Raw genomic sequence first — 20,565 nt, 5'->3', positions numbered from 1 at the left:
TGAAATGAACATCAAACCTCTATAACCACTACCAATATGGCAGGTCTTCATAGCCTCCTGCACCACTGGGATAACCTCATCAGAGGCTAGGTAGTTTCAGTGAGTAGACCTCAGGACCTAGTGGCAGGAAGACCTGAATTTAATTCTGGTCACAAACACTTACTAGCTGTGTGACCCTGAGCAAAGTTACTTAACCCCTTTTGTCTCAGTTTCCTCAACTAGAAAATGGGGTGTTCTGATAACAGCAGTATCCAATGAGATAATAATTGTAAAGTCCTTAGCACATTGCTTGGCACATAGTAGGTGCTTAACAAATCTTCTCTCTCCCCATAAAGTCACAGGGCTAGAAGTGGTTTTAAGAGATCACAGAAGCATGGTACTAGAACTCTATGGCACCTTAGAGGCCATCTACTCCACTGGTTCTCCAAGAGTGGTCCAAGTGGTCCCAGAGAATTTTTCAGGGGGTCCACAAAGTCATAACTGTTTTCATAGTTCTAAGTCATTTTACTGTGTAAGAAGGTAAATGTCAAAAGCTATAGCCCACATAAACAAAAGCTCTTTGGAGGGATCTCTATCATTTAAAGAGAGGAAAGGGGTCCTGAAACCAAAAAGTTTAGGAGGTACTGATCTGGTCCACTCCCCCTCATTTTACAAAAGGGGGTCCAGGGATAGGAAGGGACTTGCCCAAAGTCACAGAACTGGTAAGTGGCAGAGTCAGGATTTGAACCCAGGTCTTCCAAATCCAGTATTCTCTCTGCTGTATCACACTGCCTCCAATCCCTCATTTATTCTGCTTCACTGACAAATGTCCTCCTGTCTAACCCTGGACATTTCACCCCTTTAACCAAAAATCTTGCTCAGCAATGCATTGTCTTCCCATGGCATTCTAGGCTCCCCATAACCAGATGCCAGGAGACCTTGGTAGCTGTGTCTCCCAACAGCCCCCTCGAGGATATCCATCAGCAAACTGGGCTACACTTGGGCCCCCCCATCAGGCACTGAGCTTTCAGTTCACTAGAGTTTTGCTCACATTATTTCCTATACAAAGGACAGAGGTATCTTAGAACACAGAATGTCAGAGCTGGGGCAGGGTGCAATAGAACAGAGAATCGGGTCTCACAAAGTACTTGTTTGCCATCTTTCTAGTGAATCCATCATTCAACCCTCTGAGTTGTGGTTCTCTGTGTCCAGGGGGCAGGGTTGAGCACCCTGACACAACTACAGATCCCCGAAGCATTGAAATGTTGGTACCATATTCCCCCAAGTCTACTAAACAAGGATTACATGTCACCCAAACTAGGACCCTTCGAACTTGGGATCAGTGTCATCTCTGCACGTGATATTGGATTCGTGGATGCTTGGTGATAGTTTAGGCAGTGTCCAAGCTGAGGGGAGCCTTAGAAATCATTTGGTTCAAGCCCTCCCCTCTAGAGACTCCTCACTCTCAACTGCCCAGGTTTGGGAATCAAATGGCTCCTCAGGAAAGGCCTGGCTTGGCCTGCTCTGCCTCCTCCAGTTCATCTCTCCCCTGGCCTCAGCAAACACTAGGCCTGTCAGGATAAGCCCTGGAGCCCTGGTGACTGGAGGGATGTGGAAAGTGGGGAGGGCTTACCATGCATCTTGTTGGAGTCTAGGAAGCTCTCATCATCTTCCAAGTGGTGTCTTTGATCCAACATGGCGGCATCCTTGTTGATGCTGCTGTACCAACTCTCATTCTCATCAAAGACGGTGAAAAGAAGAAAGAATTCCTTGTCCACACCTTTCTGCAGGTCTCAGGGAGAGAACAGAGGATCATGGGTCATAGACTGGGAACTGGAAGGAAATTTAAAGGTGCTATGGTGGCTAGAGTGCCAGTCTTGGTGTTTGGAAGACCTGAGTTCAAATCCTGCCTTAGAAACTTACTAGCTATGTGACCCTGGGCAAGTCACAACATCTGTGTCTCAGTTTCCTCATCTGTAAAATGGGAAGAATAGTAGCACCTCCCTCATAGGGTTATGTGAGGATTGCATGAACTTTGCCAGCCTTAAAGCTCCACATAAGTACCAGCTCTTACTGTCATTATTATTGAATCCAACCCGCTTATCTTTGAGGAAACTGAGACTCAGGAAAATGGAACATCTTGCCCACAGTTACCCAGCTAGCAAGCGGCTATGGCAGGATTCAAACTCTGCCAAATCGGGCACTGTATCCTGTGTGGCTCCCTCTCTGAACAATGCCTCCACGTGCCAAGGGCCAGCACCCGTGTTCTAGAGCTGCCTGGCCTACTTCCCCAACCCCAGGGCTCAGAAATAGCACCCATCTGGGAGAGGCTTCTTGGACAAAGCTAGCCTAGGAAGGTAAAGTTAGTGAGGCTGTGTCCAGGGGAGAATGAGGCAGAGAGTCAGGGACTAAGAGGAAACTGAGGGACCAGAGGAAGTCGAACTAGTGGGACTGGGGAGAAACCAGGAATGCAAAGCAGCAGAAGCGAAAAAGGGAAGTTTGGGGAGTTCTTGAGAAGAAAGGAGTACCCTGGAATTCAGTAACTATTATCTTTCAGCTGACAGCTTTTGGAAGAGGACCACAGCACCATTTCATCTCTAAAGCCCAACCCATGACCCTATGACCCATGACCCCCTGACACCACCATATACCCCCACAAGCAGCTTCAACAGGCCAAGCATCTCAGGGCTGCCCACTCTGTCCCAGGCACTCCACCCCCCCACCTCACTCCACCTGCTTCCCATTGGCCCCCAAGGAGCCCTCCTTGCAGACCAGAAGGGGCCCTACTAGGCCAGAATTGGTGTCCTTGATGGGATTGACAGCAGAGAAATACATCCAAGTGAGACAGGCCGGGTCTTTGGCAGTGGGGCCAGCATGGGGAGGGACAATCCAGCGGTATGTGACCTTCTCGAAAGACTTGGCGACCAAGCCATGTTGACGTGACCCTGGATGGGATCACAGAGTCAGAGATTGACAGCTGGAAAGGACCTCAAAGATTATCTGATCCAGGAGTCCTTAATCTTTTAGGGGGTTATTAACTCCCATGTCATAGGCTGGTGAAGCCTCTGGACCCCTTTTTAGAATCATGTTTTTAAATTCACAAAATAAAAACATAGGATTACAAAGTAAGCCAATTATTTTAAAATACAGTTATCAAAATGTTTTTAAAAGTTCACAAGACACTCCCACTCTCCCTTCCCCACCCTGTTAAGAACTTTGGATCTACCAAGACAATTCTGTAGGACTTGATGAAAGGTACCGCCCATCTCCAGAGAAAGACCTGGTGGAGCATGAATGCAGATCAAAGACATTTTTTTTCCTTTTTTTATTCTTCTTGCAATTTTTTTTCTGTGTTTTCTTTCCTAGAATTACTTACATGGAAATGGGTTTTGCATGACTACACATGTAAATCAAATTGCTTGCTTTCTCAATAGGAGGTGAGAAGAGGAAGGGAGAGAATTTGGAAGGCAAAATTTGAAAAAGTAAAGAATGTTAAAATTGTTTTTGTATGTAATTGGGAAAAATAATAAATAAGAAAAAAAGAACCTTGAATTTAGTATAAATTTTTCATTTTACAGATGAGGAAACTGAGGTTCAAGAAGGAAAAGTAACTTGGCCAAGGTCACATAGGTAGGTAGTGATGGAGATAGGATTCAGACTCTAAAGTCAGAACTCTGCCCACTGGTACCATGCTGCCTCTCAAAATGCAGGATGATGGGGCCAAATAATTCTGCATAACCATGGCCTAAATCAACCACTTCTAAGGGCCCAAACAAGAAACCTTATTCCATAGAGGGGAAAAATCACAAAAGGTGAGGCAGTGTAAGGCCTAAGTAAGACCTCTGGTGTGTTCCAACTTTGCCATTGACTAGTTGCGTGACTCAAAGGAAAGTCATTTCCCTTCTCCAATTAGGGCCTTCATTTTCTCATCCGCAAAAGGGGGATGATAGAATTTGTACTACTGTAGATGGAATGGGGGTGTGGGGGGAGTTAGGTGGCACATTCTGATCTTAAGCAGTTGGTTTCTTTTTATTTAACCCAGGCCTGAAGTCAGAAAAACTCCTCTTCCTGAGTTCAAATCCAGCCTCAGACACTTCCTAGCTGTGTGACCCTGGGCAAGTCACTTCATCCTGTTTGCCTCAGTTTCCTCATCTGTAAAATAAGATGGAGAAGGAAATGACAAACCACTAGCTGTGTGACCTTGGACTAATCACTTCACCCTGTTTGTCTCAGTTTCCTCATCTGTCAAAAGAGCTAGAAAAGAAAATGGCAAACCACTCCAGTGTCTCTGCCAAGAAAACCCCAAATAGAGTCATGGAGAGTTGGACGTGACTGAAATGACCAAACAAGAAGAGCATCTGGAATGGGAGCTGCTCCCATCTTCCAGAGGGCAACACTGGCCCTGCCCTGCTTCCTGCTGATGAGTTGAGACAGTGGCTGTCAAGGCCCTTCCCAAAGAATAAAGTTTTCTGTACATTTGAGGCCTCACTCTTTCGAATCTCTGAGCTGAAAGTGTCCTTGGAGCCTGTCACCTGACCAAGAAATCCCTCTGAGAAACCTCAGGAAGAGGCATCCCAGCCCTGGGATCTGGGACAGCTTGGATTGTTAGCAAGTTTTCCATACGTTGCAACTAAACCTTCTCTCAGAAACATCCCTCTGTTGTCCCTGGTTCTGCTCTCTGGGGTCAATTCCACCTTCATACAACAGGCCTTCAAGTATTCGCAGACAGCTATCACATCTCCCCTGGATCATCTCTTTCCTAGAATGAGCATCCTCAACTCCTTTCACCAATTTCCAATGGACATAATATAGAATCCTTTCCCCAACCTGGCTGTTCTTCTCCGGACACTCTTGCAACGGGGAGCCCAGAAAGGGACAGATGATTCCCATGGGGGTCTAACCTGGAATCCACAGATTAAGGAGGATTCTGAGAAGCTCCTGTGCCTCGATTGAATGTGCTGGGCATTTTAGTCTGGTGAAAAGGCTCAGACTTAAGGATATAAGAGCTGTCTTCAGAGAAAGGTTGTCATGTGGAGGAGGTGGGACTGATCGGCCTCCGAGGACCCTCCCAGGTCTAGCTCAACAACTTTGTGATCAGAGGACAAGATACATAGAGGCCAAGGATATCATAGAGACCTAGCAAGCACAGTTGACCCCAAATGGGCTGCCTCGGAGGTGATGAGCTCCCCATCTTTGGAAGTCTGAGCAGAAGCCCAAAGACTGCTTGTTGGCAATGTGAAAGTTGGGATTCCTTTTGTGGAGGGCTCCTCGTGGCCTTTCCAGCTCTCCAATGCTACCTAAGAGAGTACATGGAGAGCCTGGATGTGGCCACATCATGTCCCTGATGCAGGCTGACATGGGAATCTATTCAAGACATTCTGATCTTGAGCAGTTGGTTTCTTTTTATTTAACCCAGGCATAGGCTTTTCCACTTCTCACTAGTGAATTTCACCTTCTTTGAGTCTTGGTCTAATCCCAGTGTAGTCAGTGCTGGTGAGGGGATCATGGGGGCAATTTGCTATGTCAAGGAGCAAACATTCACCCCTAAGGCAGCCAACCAGCCACTTAGGGCTCTTGCCATGGCATGAAGTGGCCTGCCCAAAGGAAACCTGATGCCCATGAGACTGGCCCCCAAAAGCTCCCAGGCCAGGGACAGACTGACCATCATTGTACACTGTGCCCTCGTTGTCCTGGTCATAGAAGACGCCATGGGGCTGAATGCTGTATGGTTGTGAGGCTCTATTGTAGAACACTATCTCGATGGTGTCACCCACCTCAGCCCTGATCACCGGCCCTAGGCAGTGGGAAGAAGGAGGGTTAAAATAAGAAGAGTTTTGGAAAGAAGGCAGAGGTAGCAGGCAGGAACAGGAAGGGAAGGAGGGAGCCAGACCAAGGAGGCCCTGTTTGGTGCACATCAGGTGCTTAGTGAGGGCTTACTGACTGATTCAAAGCAGGACAGCACTCAGGCTTTGTCCTTATATCTCCAGCACCAAGGACAGTGCCTGGTCCACAGAAGGTCATTATTACTGTCCACCCTCTACCTGCAGGAAGAGCTCAAACCAGGCCTTCTCCTGCACAATGGCCGATTGCTCCCAGTTCTCTGGCCTGCCCTGGCCCCATGCTCCCGAGGCCCCAATTCTTCCCTGGCAAGGCTCACCCATGATGCCCAGGTGCAAGGTTTCCTGAGACTGTGGCAGCTTCATCTGGAATGTTTCATTTGTGTACTGGATGTAGCGGACTTTCCAGTAACTGCCCCCAATCCGACTGGAACTCTTCTGGAAGAACTTTTCCGAGTTGCTAGGACAAAAAGACCCAATTGTCACATGACTTCACTCCTCATCTTCTATCCCTCTTGAAAGCCCCAGGCCTTGGTGCAGATGACTGGAGGGGGCAAGAGACATGGGATCCTGTGGAATTTGGGTTTGGACCACAGTTCCAAAAGTCCCTACTGGACTGTGCAAACCAGCAATACCAGTGTTGGGCATGGACCTCAAGGACCAAGGGGAAAGTCTCATGTATAAAAAATATTCATCAAAGTAGAAGCAAAATGAATTGTCATCAACTGGGGAATGCTGGAACAAACCAGTACATGAATGGGATGTGTTTTTATTGCCCAGAAGTAAGCAGAGCCAGGAGTCAGGAAGACCTGGTTTTGCATCTGATCTCAAACACTTATTAGCTGTGTGACCTTGATGTAGTCATTTCTCCTTCATTGGCCTTAGTTTCCTCCTCCGTAAAATGAGGGGGTTGGGCTCAATGGTCTTGGAGAATCCTTTGCAGTGACAGAGCTATAAGTCAATGATCCTATGATGGATTCAGGGATTAATCATGACTTCCAAGGACTCTTGATGAAGCAGAGGGGACACGGACTATAGCCATGGAATGAGGAGGTCCCATGATGCCCATGTGGGGACTTATTTTGACTACACTTATTTGTTATAAAGAAGGGTTCATCGATTTTAGGGTTGGAGGAAGCAGTAGTGATGGAAAAACAAACACCTTCATCAAACATTAAAAACCAAAAAACCAAAGAAGGAAATCTACCTTCTCCTATCTCCATGGGATACTGGGCCGGCCCTGATGGACCCCATCCCACGCCCCTAGCCATGTCAACATTGCCTGCCCCTTCCCCAAACACAGGCCCTCCACCTCCTTGACCTCTGGGGGATGAAAAGAATGCCCGATTTAGTAGCTCCAAGGCTATTGACCGGGGGACCTTGGGCCAATCCCTCAGTGTCCACAGTTGTAAAAGGAATTAATTAGAATTGATGAGCTCTCTGACATGAAACAAAGCATTTCAGAGCCTCCAAAGCAGGCTCAAAGCATCTCTCAAGGACCACTGTCTTCATTTCCAGAGATGAAGTGATTTGCCCAGGGTCGTACAATGAGTAACTGTGACAGGCAGAATTCCAGCCCAGGGCTGCTGCACACTGGACCTATAGGAAGCAGCAAGACTCTTCACTAGCAGGTCTTCTGACTCCCAGGGTAGTACATCAAGCTGCCTCATGGAAGGAAATTTCCTAGTTGGAGACCTCTTCTGGGAGCTACCCTGGGTCCTTGATTCGCTAAGTATCATATAACTCTGTGAGTGTGTGTGTGTGTGTGTGTGTGTGTGTGTGCGCACACACACACACATGCTCAAGTACTGGCAAATATACTGGCATGTTGAAACTCCCAGTGTAGAAACTCCCTCTACTGAAGCAGATGGCCACACCCTTCTATAACTTACATCCTGGTCACTAAGAGGTCAAATGAATTGGCTAGCGTCACATATCAGAGGCAGGACTTGAACCCAAGTTTTTCTTCCCAGTTCCCAGGAGATTTGCTTATAAATGCTGCCTCTCAAAAGTACCTCACTCTTTGTCAAATACTGCAAAAGGTTTCCCTTTCCTCTTTCCTGACAACAGGAATGAGCTGGAAGAACAGGCCTGAGGCCTCCTTTTCTGCTGTCTTTCCCTCAGACTTGCACAATCTTAGATGAAGCCAGAGGGCTCCTCTACCCAAGGGTTAGGTACCCTAACTTCCTCCCACTGCATCCTGTGCCCAGGCTTGACCAGGGGAGGAAGCCAGGACATGCAGGGGAAAGGATGAGAATGGGCAGGCCCAGTCACAGGGTCAGCCAGCCAGCCATCTCTTTCCTTCCTCCCCTTCCCAATCTTGTCTGAGCCATTGGAGGAGTTATCTGGCTCCCAGGCCTTCTCCAGGCTGAAGTTTCCAGGGTTACTGTAGTGTTAAAAAACCTTGGATTTGGAGTCAGAGACCCTAGTTAGAGGACTGGGGATATGACTTCTCTGGGTCTCAGTTACCTTATCTGTAATTTGAGGAGGGTTAGCCCAGATTAGCTCTAAGGGCTCCTCCAGCTCTAGACACTCCAGGTCCTTTCCTGGCTCTGACACAATAAGTCACTATGTTTGCTGAGGTGCTTAGGCACTGGGGAAGGCCAAAGCAGCAGCCCCTCCCCAAGGGCCACCTGCCTACCCTCATATGTCCTACCAGACCAGCTCAAGTCCCACAGGATCCTACGTCTAGAACAGGAAAGAGTGCCAAAGACCAACTAGTCCAATCCCCTTGTTTCCTTGAGGGAAACTGAGGCCCAAGGAGGCAAAAGGACCTGCCCAGGCTTGGAAAAGACCTTCAGAAGTCAGCTAGTACTCTTTTTAAGAGGCCTGCCCAAGGTCTTCCACTCTGGAGGAGCCCCAGAAGCCATAACATGTAATCACTTCATTTCTCAGATGAGCAAACTGAGGACCACAGGGGAGAAATGACTTGTCCAAAGTCAGACAAGCAGAAGGATTTGAATTTGGTTCCTCTTGACTCCAGAGTCAGAGCTGTTTCTGCTTGTTTCAATCACTGCTCGGAAACTTCCCAGCTAGTGGTTATGCTTTCCATGCATATAGTTCCAAAGTTATGCGACCTCCAGCACATTACAGTTCAGCCAATTTGAGCATTCACAGCCCAAGAGTTTGCTGGGGGCAGAGGAGGGAGAGGCAGAGGAAAGGAGAAGGGTAAAAGAGAAAACCAAGGGCAAAGAGGGCCCAAAAGAAAGAGAGAGGGCCGTGGTTCCCAGTCTGGAGGGTACATCTTACCTGCCTGGCTCCTGAAGGCTCTTCCCAGTCTTTCTGTCTTTCCCTGTGGGCCCATAGTCCCAGGGCTCCTCAGAGGCCCCAATGAAGTACTGTCGGACTTTGCCTGTAAGGGGGGCCTTCCAGGGGGCCTTGGAGCATGGCTTGACCTCGTAGAGTGCCTGCATGCCATCTGGAGAAGGGACACCACTGTGGGCAGGGGACAGGGGCCCTGAGCCCATGCATACCACAGCCCCTCATCACCAGCAGGTCTGGTGCCAGCCACATTGGCATAGCCCAGGAAGGGTCCACCATACCTTTGAATACTGGGAAGAGGCTTCTGACCCACCATTGGGGAAAGTGTTTGCAGAAGAGACGGAGACAATCACACCCTCTCATTTTAGCCTACTTTCCTTCCCCTCACTCTTTTCTGAACTCTCTACATTCTACCTTCTGCCCAAATCATTCAACTGAAACTGTTCCCTCCCAAGTTACTGACAATGTCCCCATTCCAAAATCTGTCAGCCTCTTCTCTGTCTGCAGCCTTCCTGACCGATCAATGGCCTTGGACAATGTGGATCCACCTCTTCTCCTCCCTGACATCCTCTTCTGGTTCCCTGGCTCCTTGGCCAACTCCAGGTCATGACCTCCAACCATGCGCATCCTCCAAGGCCCTGCCCTGGGCCACCTCCTCTTCTCCCTCTGAACTATCTTACTCAGTGATCTCATCAGCTCCTAGCTCTTGTATTTTATATCATCAACTGCTTTGGGGGCCTCTCAAAATGGATGGCACATAAGCATCTCCTCATCAATATGTCCAAAACAGAACTCATCATCTTTCCCCCACAGCTTCCCTTCTTCCCAATTTTTCTCACTGATGTCAAGGTTGTGGCCACCCCTAGACTCACAAGTTCCATTGTGAGCTTCCAAAGACCAAGTCTACTCATGTCACTTCCTTCCTTAATAAACTTCCATGTCTCCCTATTACCTTCAGAAGCAAACAGAAAAGCTTCTGTTTCACAACCAGACTTTTTTCCCTTCCTAGGCTTCCCATACTTTCCTCCCCTCTCTGTACTCCATGATCTGGTAACACTGGCCTCCCAGCTCTTCCACACACTCCTCACATGTTCCTCCATCTCCCAACTCTGGGTGTTTGCATTGGCTGCTCCCACTCCTGGCTTCCCTCATCTCCAGTCCTACTTTCTGCAGGAATCCCCTCAGTTGCTAGTCTTCCCTTCTGAAATTACCTCCCATCTACTCTGTATGTATTTTGTATCTAATTATTTACAGATTTTCTCCCCCATTAAACTGTGAGCTTCTCAAGAGCAGAGACTGTATTATTTCTTTTCTTTGTATCACTAGCACTTGGTACAGGCCTGGCACACAGTAGACACTTAATAAATGCTTGTTGACTGACTACCACCAGCCTAACTAGTACCCCAGAGGTCTGAACTCTCTCTGGTTACAGAAAGAAAACTATTAGCAGCTGCTGCTGCCCTCCTGTTCCCACAGCGTAGGTGCCCTGCCTTCCAGACTGTGCTAATATAAGGTATTCTTATGCTGTTGCCAGGCACTACTGTCTTTCTCCCAGAATGCCACTGTACTTGCACACAGTGCCCCCACAGATACCATATAGCCCCACTCTCCTTCTCCAAGCTATATTATAGCATCTTCAGACTCTCTAGGTTTCCGGGACCTCTATGTCGACATCTCTGACCCAAAGACCTTCCCTTCCCAAGCATCTCTGCAGAGGTCTAGGAGAACCCAAACATCATACCTCTCAGGTGGCTGTTCACTTGACAGCTCAGTAGCCAAATGCCAGGGACCTGAGGCACCATCTCAGCAGTCACAAAGGTGGCTGGGAAGAGGGAAGCCACATCTGTGCGGTGGCCCCTGATTGTCAGCATCTGCCCAGGGAAGAAGGCTGTGTGCACGTCCACCTCACTGCCCATGCCAGACAAATGCCAGGCCACACGCTCCCCAGCACACATGCTCAGCTCAGGCAGGTTCCCAAAGACAAAGCCATTGATTGCTACAAAAAGGACCAAAATTCCAGAACATTAGAGCTGAAAAGGGCCACGGAGAATATCTAGCCCAACCCTCATCTCCTTCCAGATGAGGAATCTGAGGCCCAGGGAGGTAAAGTTACTTGTCCAAGGTCACACAGATGACAGAGCTGAATTTGAACCTAGGCGCTCTGGCTCCAAATTTTGGGCTCTGCTCACCATTCCATACAACATCTCCCTGGGCAAAAGTCCTCATTCCCTTCAGCACTTTGTACTTCTGTCAAGCCAGACAGCAGTTTTAGGACTGGGGGAGGGGAAGGGATAGGAGGGGGAAAGGGTCTTGATAGGTAAGGATAAAGATCAGGCCTCTTAAGGATGGCAAGACAAAGGCTCAGATGACAAAAACAAATGTCTAACATTTGTATAAGGCTTTAAGGTTTGCAAAGAAATGATCAAAGTCTAAACTATCCTGAATGATATGAGGCAGGGGGTAGGGCCATAACCTTCACCATCTCATCTCCAAAATATGAGATGAGAGCTCCTAGACCTGGAAGGGATCACACAGGTTATTTAGTCCAACTCCCTCATTTTACAGAGGAGGAAACGAAAGTCTAACAAACATTAATGACTTGTTCAAGGTCACACATAGGATCCAACATCTAGGACTGAAAGGGACCTCAATCCAGCATGGAGCCAAGCCTGGTAGAAAGTCAGAAGATCTGGGTTCTAGTCCCTGGACCTCCACTACTTTGCTAGGTAATTTGAGGTAAGTCATTCAGTCTCTTGGGGCCTCAGTTTCTTCACCTGTCAAATAGAGAAAATATCTTTGCACTAGTCACTTAACTTTTCCAGGCATCAGTCAGTTAGTCAACAAGCATTTATTAAGTACCTACCAGGTATACTTGTGAGGCACTGTCCTAAGTGCCAAGCATACAAAAGGAGGCAAATCCAGGTCCTGCCCTTAAGGAGCCTACAATCCAATGGGGGACCCAATAAGCAAATAAATACATGCAAACAAGCTACAGACAGGGTAAATGGGAAATAATTCCCAGAGAGAAGGCACTGGAATGAAGAGGGGATGGGGAAGGCTTCCTGTAGGAGGTGGGATTTTGGTTGGAAGCCAGGGAGGCTTTAGTAAGCTGAAGAGAGCAGGGAGAAGATTCTGGATTCGAAAGATAGCTGGAGAGAATGCCCAGAGCTGAGAGACAGAGGGTCTTGGTTATGGAAGAGCCAGGAGCCTAGGGTCACATCAGGGAGAAAGAAGACCAGGGGGTAGGAGGGGACTGGGTTAAGCAAGGCTTTCAAGGGCAAACAGAGCATCTTGGATTGGATCCTGGAGGCCATAGGGAGCCACTGGAGGTTACTGAGTAACATGGTCAGACCTGGGCTTCAGGAAAATCCCTTTGGTGGCTGAATGGAGGATGGATTGGAGTGGGGAAGAGACTCGAGGCAGGCAGCACCCCTCACCCCAAAGCAGGATATCACAATAGTTCAAATTGAGAAGTCAAGGACCTGCACCAGGGTGGAGGCAGTGTACAAGGAGAGAAAGGGGTGTGCTCAAGAGATCTTGTAGAATTCAAATCACCAGGCTTTCACAACAGCTTCGATATGGAGAGTGAAAGTGAGAATCCAGGATGACTCTTGGGTTGTGAGCCTGAGGGACTGAGAGGATGGGGTGATAGGGGTGATGGGGGTGACAGGAGGGTTTGGGGAAAATAGAATGAGTTCAGTTTTCGACATATGGAGTTTAAGATGTCTACTGGATTTCTATTCAAGATATCCAAAAGACAACTGGAGATGAGGGATTGAGGCAGAATTTGAGAATCCTCAGCACAGAGGTTGTAATGAAATCCATGGGAGCCGATGAGATCACCATGAAATAGTATAGATGGAGAAGAAAAGGGAGCCCAGGACAGAACCTTGGAGGGCAGTTATGATAAGGGCTTGTAATTTGGAGCAAAGGAGACAGAGGAGCCGCCTGAAAGGATGCAGGAGGACCAGGCAGCACAAGAAAACGTAGACAAGAGAGATCATCAAAGAGAAGAGGGAGATTGATAATGTCCAAGGCTGCAGAGGTCAAGGAGGATGAGGACTGAGAAAAGGCCTTGGTTTGACAACAGAGAGATGGATGGTAACTTTGGAGAGAGCCAGCTGGGTGTGCTGATGAGATCTCGAGCCACACTGGAGAGATTCAAGAAGAGAGGGAGAGGAAAGGAAATGGGGGCACCTTTTACAGGGGACCTTCTCAGGCTTAGAGGAGAGTTATAAGATGAGTGAGTGACAATGTAGGGTCGAGCAAGGAGTTTTGGAGGATGAGGGAGATGTGACCATGTGTGCAGATAGGAGGGAAACAGCCAACAGAGAGATGGAAGAGAAGTAAAAGGAGGGAGTCTGACTCTGTGGTCTCTTAGGTCCCTTCCAGTCTAGAGCTAGGACTCTAGGAGGTTCCATTCTACAGATGAGGAAACTGGAGCCCAGAGAGGTGAAGACACTTACTCAAGGTCACACAAGCAGTAAGGAAAACTTACAGAACTCCCAACCACACAATCCAAAAAAGTCCAGGTTAAAAAGCAAGAGAAAAAGACAATGAGGGTGTGGAGAAATTCCTCAAAGTTCAATCTAACTTTCATCTTGCCCATCCCAAGTCCATGATCCCTCTCTCCTGATGATCCCGAGCCATACTCTGTCCCACCCTGGACATCATTCCCCACCCTGGCCCATATCTCCTGCCCAGAGCCTGCCTGGGCACAACCTCACCTTCCCTCAGACCGAGAAGGAAGCCTATTGGGGGGGACGTCCATAAGGTTTGGTAGCAGAAACCCAATCTAGGCCTGGAGGGCCAGATCTAGGCTTAGAGACAGCCCAGTTCAGTGGAAAGAGCCCTGGTCTGGGACTCAAAGGATTTGGGCCGAAATTTGGGCTTAAATCTCACCCCTGAGGCCTGCTAACTCTCTGACTGTGGACAAACTTCTTTCCCTGCCTGGGCCTCAGCTTTCTCCTCCATAAAATGAAAGGGTTGGACTGACTGGACGGTGGTCTCTTCTCACTCTCTACATTCATTTTAAATGGGTAACAAAAAGTAATAGCTGTAGGAATATTGTCTCTCATGGACTGTGACGTCCTCAAGGCGAGGCAAGTCTCACATCTCGGTTCCTCCCCTTCTTTGACCAAATCTGCAGGTGCATGTGTGAGTGCTCACATATATAGACACGCACACACATACACACACTCTACAGGCTGACTTGAGTTGAGTTTTGTCTGTCTCCCTGGGGCTTCCCCTGAAGCTGACACTGGGGAAGATAGGGGTGGGGTGAACAAAAGGGGAAACAGAGGGCGAGGCCTGCAGCCTCCGCTCTGATAAGAAACATGCCATTGCAGGGTCTGGCCGGGAGCAAGAGAGGGCAACCCTTGGCAGGGGGTGGAGGGAAAACACTGGGACCCAGTCCCAGTCCTGACTCCAGGAGCAAGTACACCATGCTTAGTTTGGCCGCAGGCTTCTTACCCTCCCTCTCCACCACGTACTCTTCGATCCTGTGATCCGGGCCTCCTGTCTGCTCCATCAACAAGCCCTCCATCTCAGCTCTGGGCATTCTCACTGTCTATCCCCTAGATCTAGAACACTCCCCCTACCTCTGCTCCAACTACTGACCTCCCTGGCTTCCTCTAAGTCCCAACTAATATCCCATCTTCTCCAGGCCACCTTCCCCAATGGCTTCCCTCTGTTCAGCATTTCTTATACAGAGCTCTGTACAGAACTTGCTCTCTATGTGTTTGTTTTCATGTTGTCCACCCCATTCAATTAGGAGCTCCTTGAAGGCAGGGGCTGTCTTTTGCATCTTTTTATATCCCCCAGCCTTAGCACAGAGCCTAGCACACAGTAGGTACTCAATGCATGCTTGTTTTATTTTTCGATCTCAAGGGCCACAGAGCACATGCTCAATAAAGTTTGTTGACTGATTCCTTCCAGCTCTGACATTTTATGAAATTGGGGAAAGGCTCATTCCTCACCCACATAGGTAGACCTTATACAGGCAGGTCCTGATGATCTGCCTACTGGGCTGTGGAGGGCACAGACTCTTTGTCCACCTACAGTTTTGCCTTTGCTCAGCACTGGGCACCGATGGTCAGAGATGCCACCTCTCATCAGGCTGGTGGGGCCCAGAGACTGCGTTGCAATCAGTTCAAGGAGAGGGAGTGGCGTGAGCACTAGGTCTGGAGCCCCACCTCTGGCCCACCTCTGCTTAGCAGGCTCACCATGCATCTTGTTACTTTCCTGGAAAGCCTCATCCTCTTTGTCCACTGAGGAAGGGTCTGAACAGAAGGAGGCGATGTTCTCATCCAAGTGCCAGCTCAAATTCTCATCCACCACGCTGAAGAGGAGGAAGAAATCTTGGTCTACATCCCGTCGCCTGGGAGGGGAGTTTCCCATCAGGGTTCCTGAAGGCAGGAATGGAAAGGGCCATTAGGAGCCCCAAGGGCTGAATGACAAAGGGACAGTAGGGGAAACTGAGGAAACATCCCATAAGGAAAGAATGAGAAGAAAGGAGGCCTAGGAGGCTTGGCCAATGGCAGGAAGAATGCCTAATCTTCTGATGTGGGGCTTCAATTAGAACTGAATTAGCCTACTCTGTAGCCATCCTGCCCCAGACCCTGACCACATCCTGATCCCAAACAAGCCCCACCCTGACCACAGTCCCACCCCTAATCACACTCCTAACTCTGATCACATATGTAGCCAGGCCATACTCTCCCCTGGCCAAGCTCCTAATCTCACCACACCCCTAACATCCCTCCCTCAAACCAGCCACAACCCAAAAAAATCCCTACCCCGACCAAGGCCAAACCCTGACCAGCCCCAACCCTGGCCACACCCACACACATACCACTATGAGCTTTACCAGGGAGGTGAGGAGGAATAGGAGGCATGGAGGAGGGCAGTTCCTCTGACTCAGAGAGTCAATAACTTTATGGCACTGAGAATCTTCATCCCCCAGTCTCTTCCTGTTGTCTGGGCCCAACATGTCAGGCAGCTCTATAGCACAGCCAGGCACATCAGACTTCCCATGGGGAAACACAAAAATGTGCAGGGAAAGCTACCTCACAGCTACCTTGTCCCACCATGAAAAGGCCTCAGCTGGTTCTCCTGCCCACTTCCTGTCCAGCCAGAGGAGAGGCTCCCAGATGCCTAGGCTCTCTGTGTTTGATCTACTGCCTAAAAGCAGCCTCAGAGTCGGGGAGAAGCTGGTGGCCTCCTGGGGGCCTCCTGGTGGCAGGTATCAACATCCCCATCCCAATAACTGGCAAAAATAGCAGATCCCATCCATCCCTCGTTAGGAGACTCTACCTCTTTTGCAGGTGATGAGGGGCCCAATGAGGCCAGAGGCAATGTCTCGGGGAGCATCCACATGGGAGTGGTAGATCCAGGTGAGGCAAGCAGGGTCAGCATGGGTGGGCGCATGACCCTCAGTGATAGTCCAGTTATATGTGTGACTCCCCCCTGGGGGAACAGTGTCATCTGCTTTCAGCCTCCCAGAGGTGCCATCTGGGTACAGGGAACCTTGTAAACAAAATAAATAGAAATATCCTCCTCACCTCCATTACTCAGAATGAGGGTGGTGAGGGGAAGTTTAGTCTGGGAAGCAAGACACCCAAGTCACTGGTTCTGGTGCTGGGTTTGGGGAAGGGGAGACTCTGGGATCTAGGAGGCACTAACCTGAGGGAGGTATCCTGCCCTATGCCTCAGTTCCCCCAGGTAAGAAGGGTTTTACCCAGCAGCCTAAGCTCCTAAGGCCCGAGGTGCTAAGAGAACAGGTCAGTCTTTACATTAGTAGTGGAGAGAATGCTGGATGAGGAGTCAATAAACCCAAATGAAACTAGGGCTCTGCCGCTTACCTCCTGCAGGCAACCTGGGTAATCTTGGACAAGTCACCTCTCTGCCCATCTCTGGCCTGAGGGAAACTTGGACTCTGCCCTTGGCTCCTCAGGTCTACTGGGAGCCTCTGCCTTACCCTGCCAGGGCCTAGGCATCCCTGACATGAAACAGCAGTCTTCTAGTGGGTACCCTTTGTCCCCCACTTCCCAGAATCCCTTTAGGGGTTCAGTTCCCCTATTAGAATCCAAACTCCCTGAGGCCAGGGACCATCTGGGGATTGTGTTTGTATCTCAGTACTCGGCACAGGACTAGCATATGTTTCCTTTGTGACCCGAGGTATTTTTCAGGTTTCATAAAGTTATTTTCTCCCTCCCTCCATTCCTCTCTCCCTTCCTATCTCACTTTCTCCCCCTCCCCCTTGGTCCCCCTTCTTCTCTCTGTCCCCCTCCCTCTTTCTGTCTCTCACTCTCAATGGTTTCTCATTGATAAAATTAGGGAGCCAGCCCAGATGAGGCACACATAAAGCCCCTTCCCCAGCACTAAATCCTTGGATCTCTGTGAGATGACAGATTGAAAAGCCCAGTACCAGACTCATGGCCACCTCTGCCAGATGGTGCCAGCATTGGCCTGGGTCTGAGTCCCTTCCCTTTCTCAGGCCTGCTCCCTGGGATCACCTCAAGGTTTAACCTAAAGAGTCCTGAATAGAGTAAGAAGATCTTTGATCAATACTCAGTTGGGCTACTACTTTACACTGGGCCTCAGTTTCTTTTTATGTAAAATAAACATGTTGGAACTCTAAAGTCCCCTTTGGCATTCAAACTCTGTGAACAGCACTTCCAGATTTTCCAAGCCCTCTCCCACCTGACCCTTGATGTAAGCCAAACATAATTATTAGCCCTATTTTACAGAGGGGGCCACGGAAGCCCAGAAAATTCAAGGAAGTGCCCATTTTGGCAGTAGAGCTGGGCCTTGAGTTGAGGTCTCCCAACCACCGGCCTGGAAGAACCCTCCAGAGGCTCCTCCAAACTCCCTCAGATCAGGGAAGGGACCTGGCCCAGGGAGGAGAGGGCCTGCCGGCTGACCTTCAGAGTCTTTCAGGTAGAAGACACCATGGGGGTGAATTGTGTAGGGGCGTCTGGCAAAGTTCTTCAGGTGAACCAGGATAATGTCCCCCACTTCCCCTCTTAGCACAGGGCCCAGGAAGCCCAACCAGGCCAGCTGGGGCACCTCCGTCGTATAGGAACTGTCTGAGTATTCTTTATAGACAGTCTTACGGTAGATGCTGCCAATTCGGTCCTTGCTGGGCTCCAGGAAACCAGAAGCCACCCTGGGGGAGACAGAGAAGAAGCAGAAAAGCAGTCACAACTCGTCCCTCCTGAGTGCTAGCGAGGCCGGCGCAGTCTACAGATGCCTTCTTAGGAGCATTTTTTTAAATACCAAAAAGAAAATCGTCTGAATGCAGATTGAAGATACTACTTGCTCTCGTTTTCTTTTGTTTTGTTTCTTCTTTCTCATGGTTTCCTCCATTAGTTCTAATTCTTCTGTACATCATAACTAATGTGAAAATATGTTTAATAAGAATGTATATGAAAGTCTATATCGGATTGCATGCCATCTTGTGGAAGGGGGAAGGGAGAGAGGCAGAGAAAATTTAAAACTTATGGAAGTGAGTGTTGCAAACTAAAAATAAATTAATTAATGTATTAAAAAAATAAAGAAAGAAAATCAGTTCACAAAAGATTAGGGAAAACAAACTGGTCATTTTTTCCCATCCATGTTCTCCAATCTCTATCTACCCACAAATGCCAGATCAAGGATCCTTGCTCTAGCATCTCAAGGTCAGCAAATGACTGTTCTGACAGTAATCCAGGGAGGTAGACAGCACATCTATCACTATCCCCATTTAACAGTGAGCACACTGAGTCTCAGGCACATAGAGCCAAAAAGATCAGCTAGTCTAACCCCCTCATTTTACAGAGGAAGAAACTGAGGCCCAGAGGAAAGTGACTTGTCCAAGGCCACAACAAGATCTCAGATCTAGAGCTGGAATGGACGTCAGAGGTTTATTAGTCCAACCTCCTCATTTTACAGAGGGAGAAACTGAGGTCCAGAGGAGGGGCCATAGGTCATATACTTAATACATAAGAGAGCTAGGATTTGAACTCAGGCCTTCTGCCTTCACTGCCAGCCCTCTTTGGCTATACCAAGCTGGTCATTAGTGTGGTCTGAGGCAGGAGAGAGGCTGAGGTGACCTTTCAAGGCCTGTTCCAATCCAAAGAGTCTGGGATTCCAAACCTGAGCTAAAGGGGAGATGGCCTTTGTTGGAAAGGCTGGGCTGCAGCCTGATCTCCATACCAGTTTTCTGGTTTATGGGAAGTTGCATAAAGAACAGCTTTGGAAAGTTGGCCCCAAGTTCAGAGATGCTGGAGTTCTAAAGTGAGTCTTTATGGGGAAAGAAAAGCTGGTTTAGGGAGTCTGAAGTTGGGCTGTGAACTTGAGCAAGACACTTACATGAGCTCCAGGCTTCACATCTGTAAAATGGGCATAATACCATCTGCAAAACATGCCTCATGAGGCTGTTGTACAGAAAACATGTTCCAGATTGCAAAGTGATGAAGAAAAGTGAGCACCTGTGATTCCCCACTCCAGGCAGCCATGGAGGGGGAAACTGAGGCAAACAGGGTGAAGTTACTTGCCCAGAGTCACACAAGCAGTAAGTGTCTGAGGCCAGAATCAAACTCAGATCTCCTTGATTCCAGGCCCAGCGCTCTATCCACTGTGCCACCTAACTGCCCCTTTGTAAACCTTCATGTCCCCTAGATATGGAAATTATTGTTACCATACTAGAGTCCTAGAGAGGGATGGTGGGATAGTAGAATGCTAATTTGGAGTCAAGGGACTTCATTTTAAAACTTAATTTTGTTGTTCACTAAGACTTATCTTGGCTAGGTAAGTCGCTCCTCTTCAAGACTCAGTTTCCTCATTTGTAAAATGAGTAGGCTATACCAGAATATATCTAAGGTGTTCAATCTCAAAGTCCCCCATTCCTAGCAGGCCACTCTCCGACACAGAGGAGAAGCCAGAACACCTAGGGCTCTTCACCCCCTAGCACATGACCCCACCACCCTCCAATCCTACCCAAGGTAGAACCTACTTGTCATCTTCTACTGACTTGTTTCCACTGATGATGTTTCTCCCCTTTGGCAAGTAGTTCCAGTGTACTTCTCGGATGCCCAAGTAGTATTCCCGGGTAGCCCCCTGAGCTGGATAAGGCCACAGGGCCAGGATGGAGAGCAGGGCCCCCAGAAACCACAACTGGCCCATGGTTTGCGAAGCTCTGGCAGGTAATGTAGAGGCAGCTGCTGCCCTGCAAAAGAGACACCAAAGAAGCCTTGAGTCTATGTAGCCAGAGAGGCTGCCAAGGAGGAATGAAGTAGAGACCTAGGTCCAGGGCTATGGAAGGAAAGGGAAAGACGAGCCAGATGGCAGGACAGCAAGGTCATGGGGCGGCCTTTCCCAGGATGCACTGCTCCATACCTTTAAGATGTGCTGGTCTAACTCCCCTCATTTTATAGAAAAGTCAAAACAGCTTGAAATAGCCTAGAACTGCATGAAGACTTAGGGAACACTGTATGTTGCTCCACTT

General features: G+C 48.7%; 1 protein-coding gene across 5 annotated transcripts in view; it reads right to left on the bottom strand.

Annotated features, from left to right (window-relative positions):
- HEPH (hephaestin) overlaps positions 1–20,565 on the bottom strand; it is an 81,551-nt gene that overhangs the window by 51,509 nt on the left and 9,477 nt on the right. For 3 of the 5 annotated variants that reach the window (XM_072626596.1, XM_072626594.1, XM_072626592.1), the window contains exons 2-11: positions 20,074–20,286; positions 18,002–18,246; positions 16,392–16,604; positions 15,302–15,484; positions 10,819–11,073; positions 9,066–9,234; positions 6,137–6,276; positions 5,642–5,773; positions 2,713–2,924; positions 1,613–1,763 (exon numbers count right to left, since the gene is read on the bottom strand). In XM_072626596.1, coding sequence (XP_072482697.1) covers positions 1,613–1,763; positions 2,713–2,924; positions 5,642–5,773; positions 6,137–6,276; positions 9,066–9,234; positions 10,819–11,073; positions 15,302–15,484; positions 16,392–16,604; positions 18,002–18,246; positions 20,074–20,243 — 1,870 coding nt within the window. In that variant the 5' untranslated portion in view covers positions 20,244–20,286. The remainder of the gene's footprint in view (positions 1–1,612; positions 1,764–2,712; positions 2,925–5,641; positions 5,774–6,136; positions 6,277–9,065; positions 9,235–10,818; positions 11,074–15,301; positions 15,485–16,391; positions 16,605–18,001; positions 18,247–20,073; positions 20,287–20,565) is intronic. The other 2 variants (XM_072626595.1, XM_072626593.1) reach the window with 2 other exon arrangements.

The sequence above is a fragment of the Notamacropus eugenii genome, chromosome X (genome assembly GCF_028372415.1).
Source record: "Notamacropus eugenii isolate mMacEug1 chromosome X, mMacEug1.pri_v2, whole genome shotgun sequence".
Classification (NCBI taxonomy): Eukaryota; Metazoa; Chordata; class Mammalia; order Diprotodontia; family Macropodidae; genus Notamacropus; species Notamacropus eugenii.
Note: the sequence above shows the minus strand (reverse complement) of the source record. Positions and strands in the feature narration are given on the sequence as shown.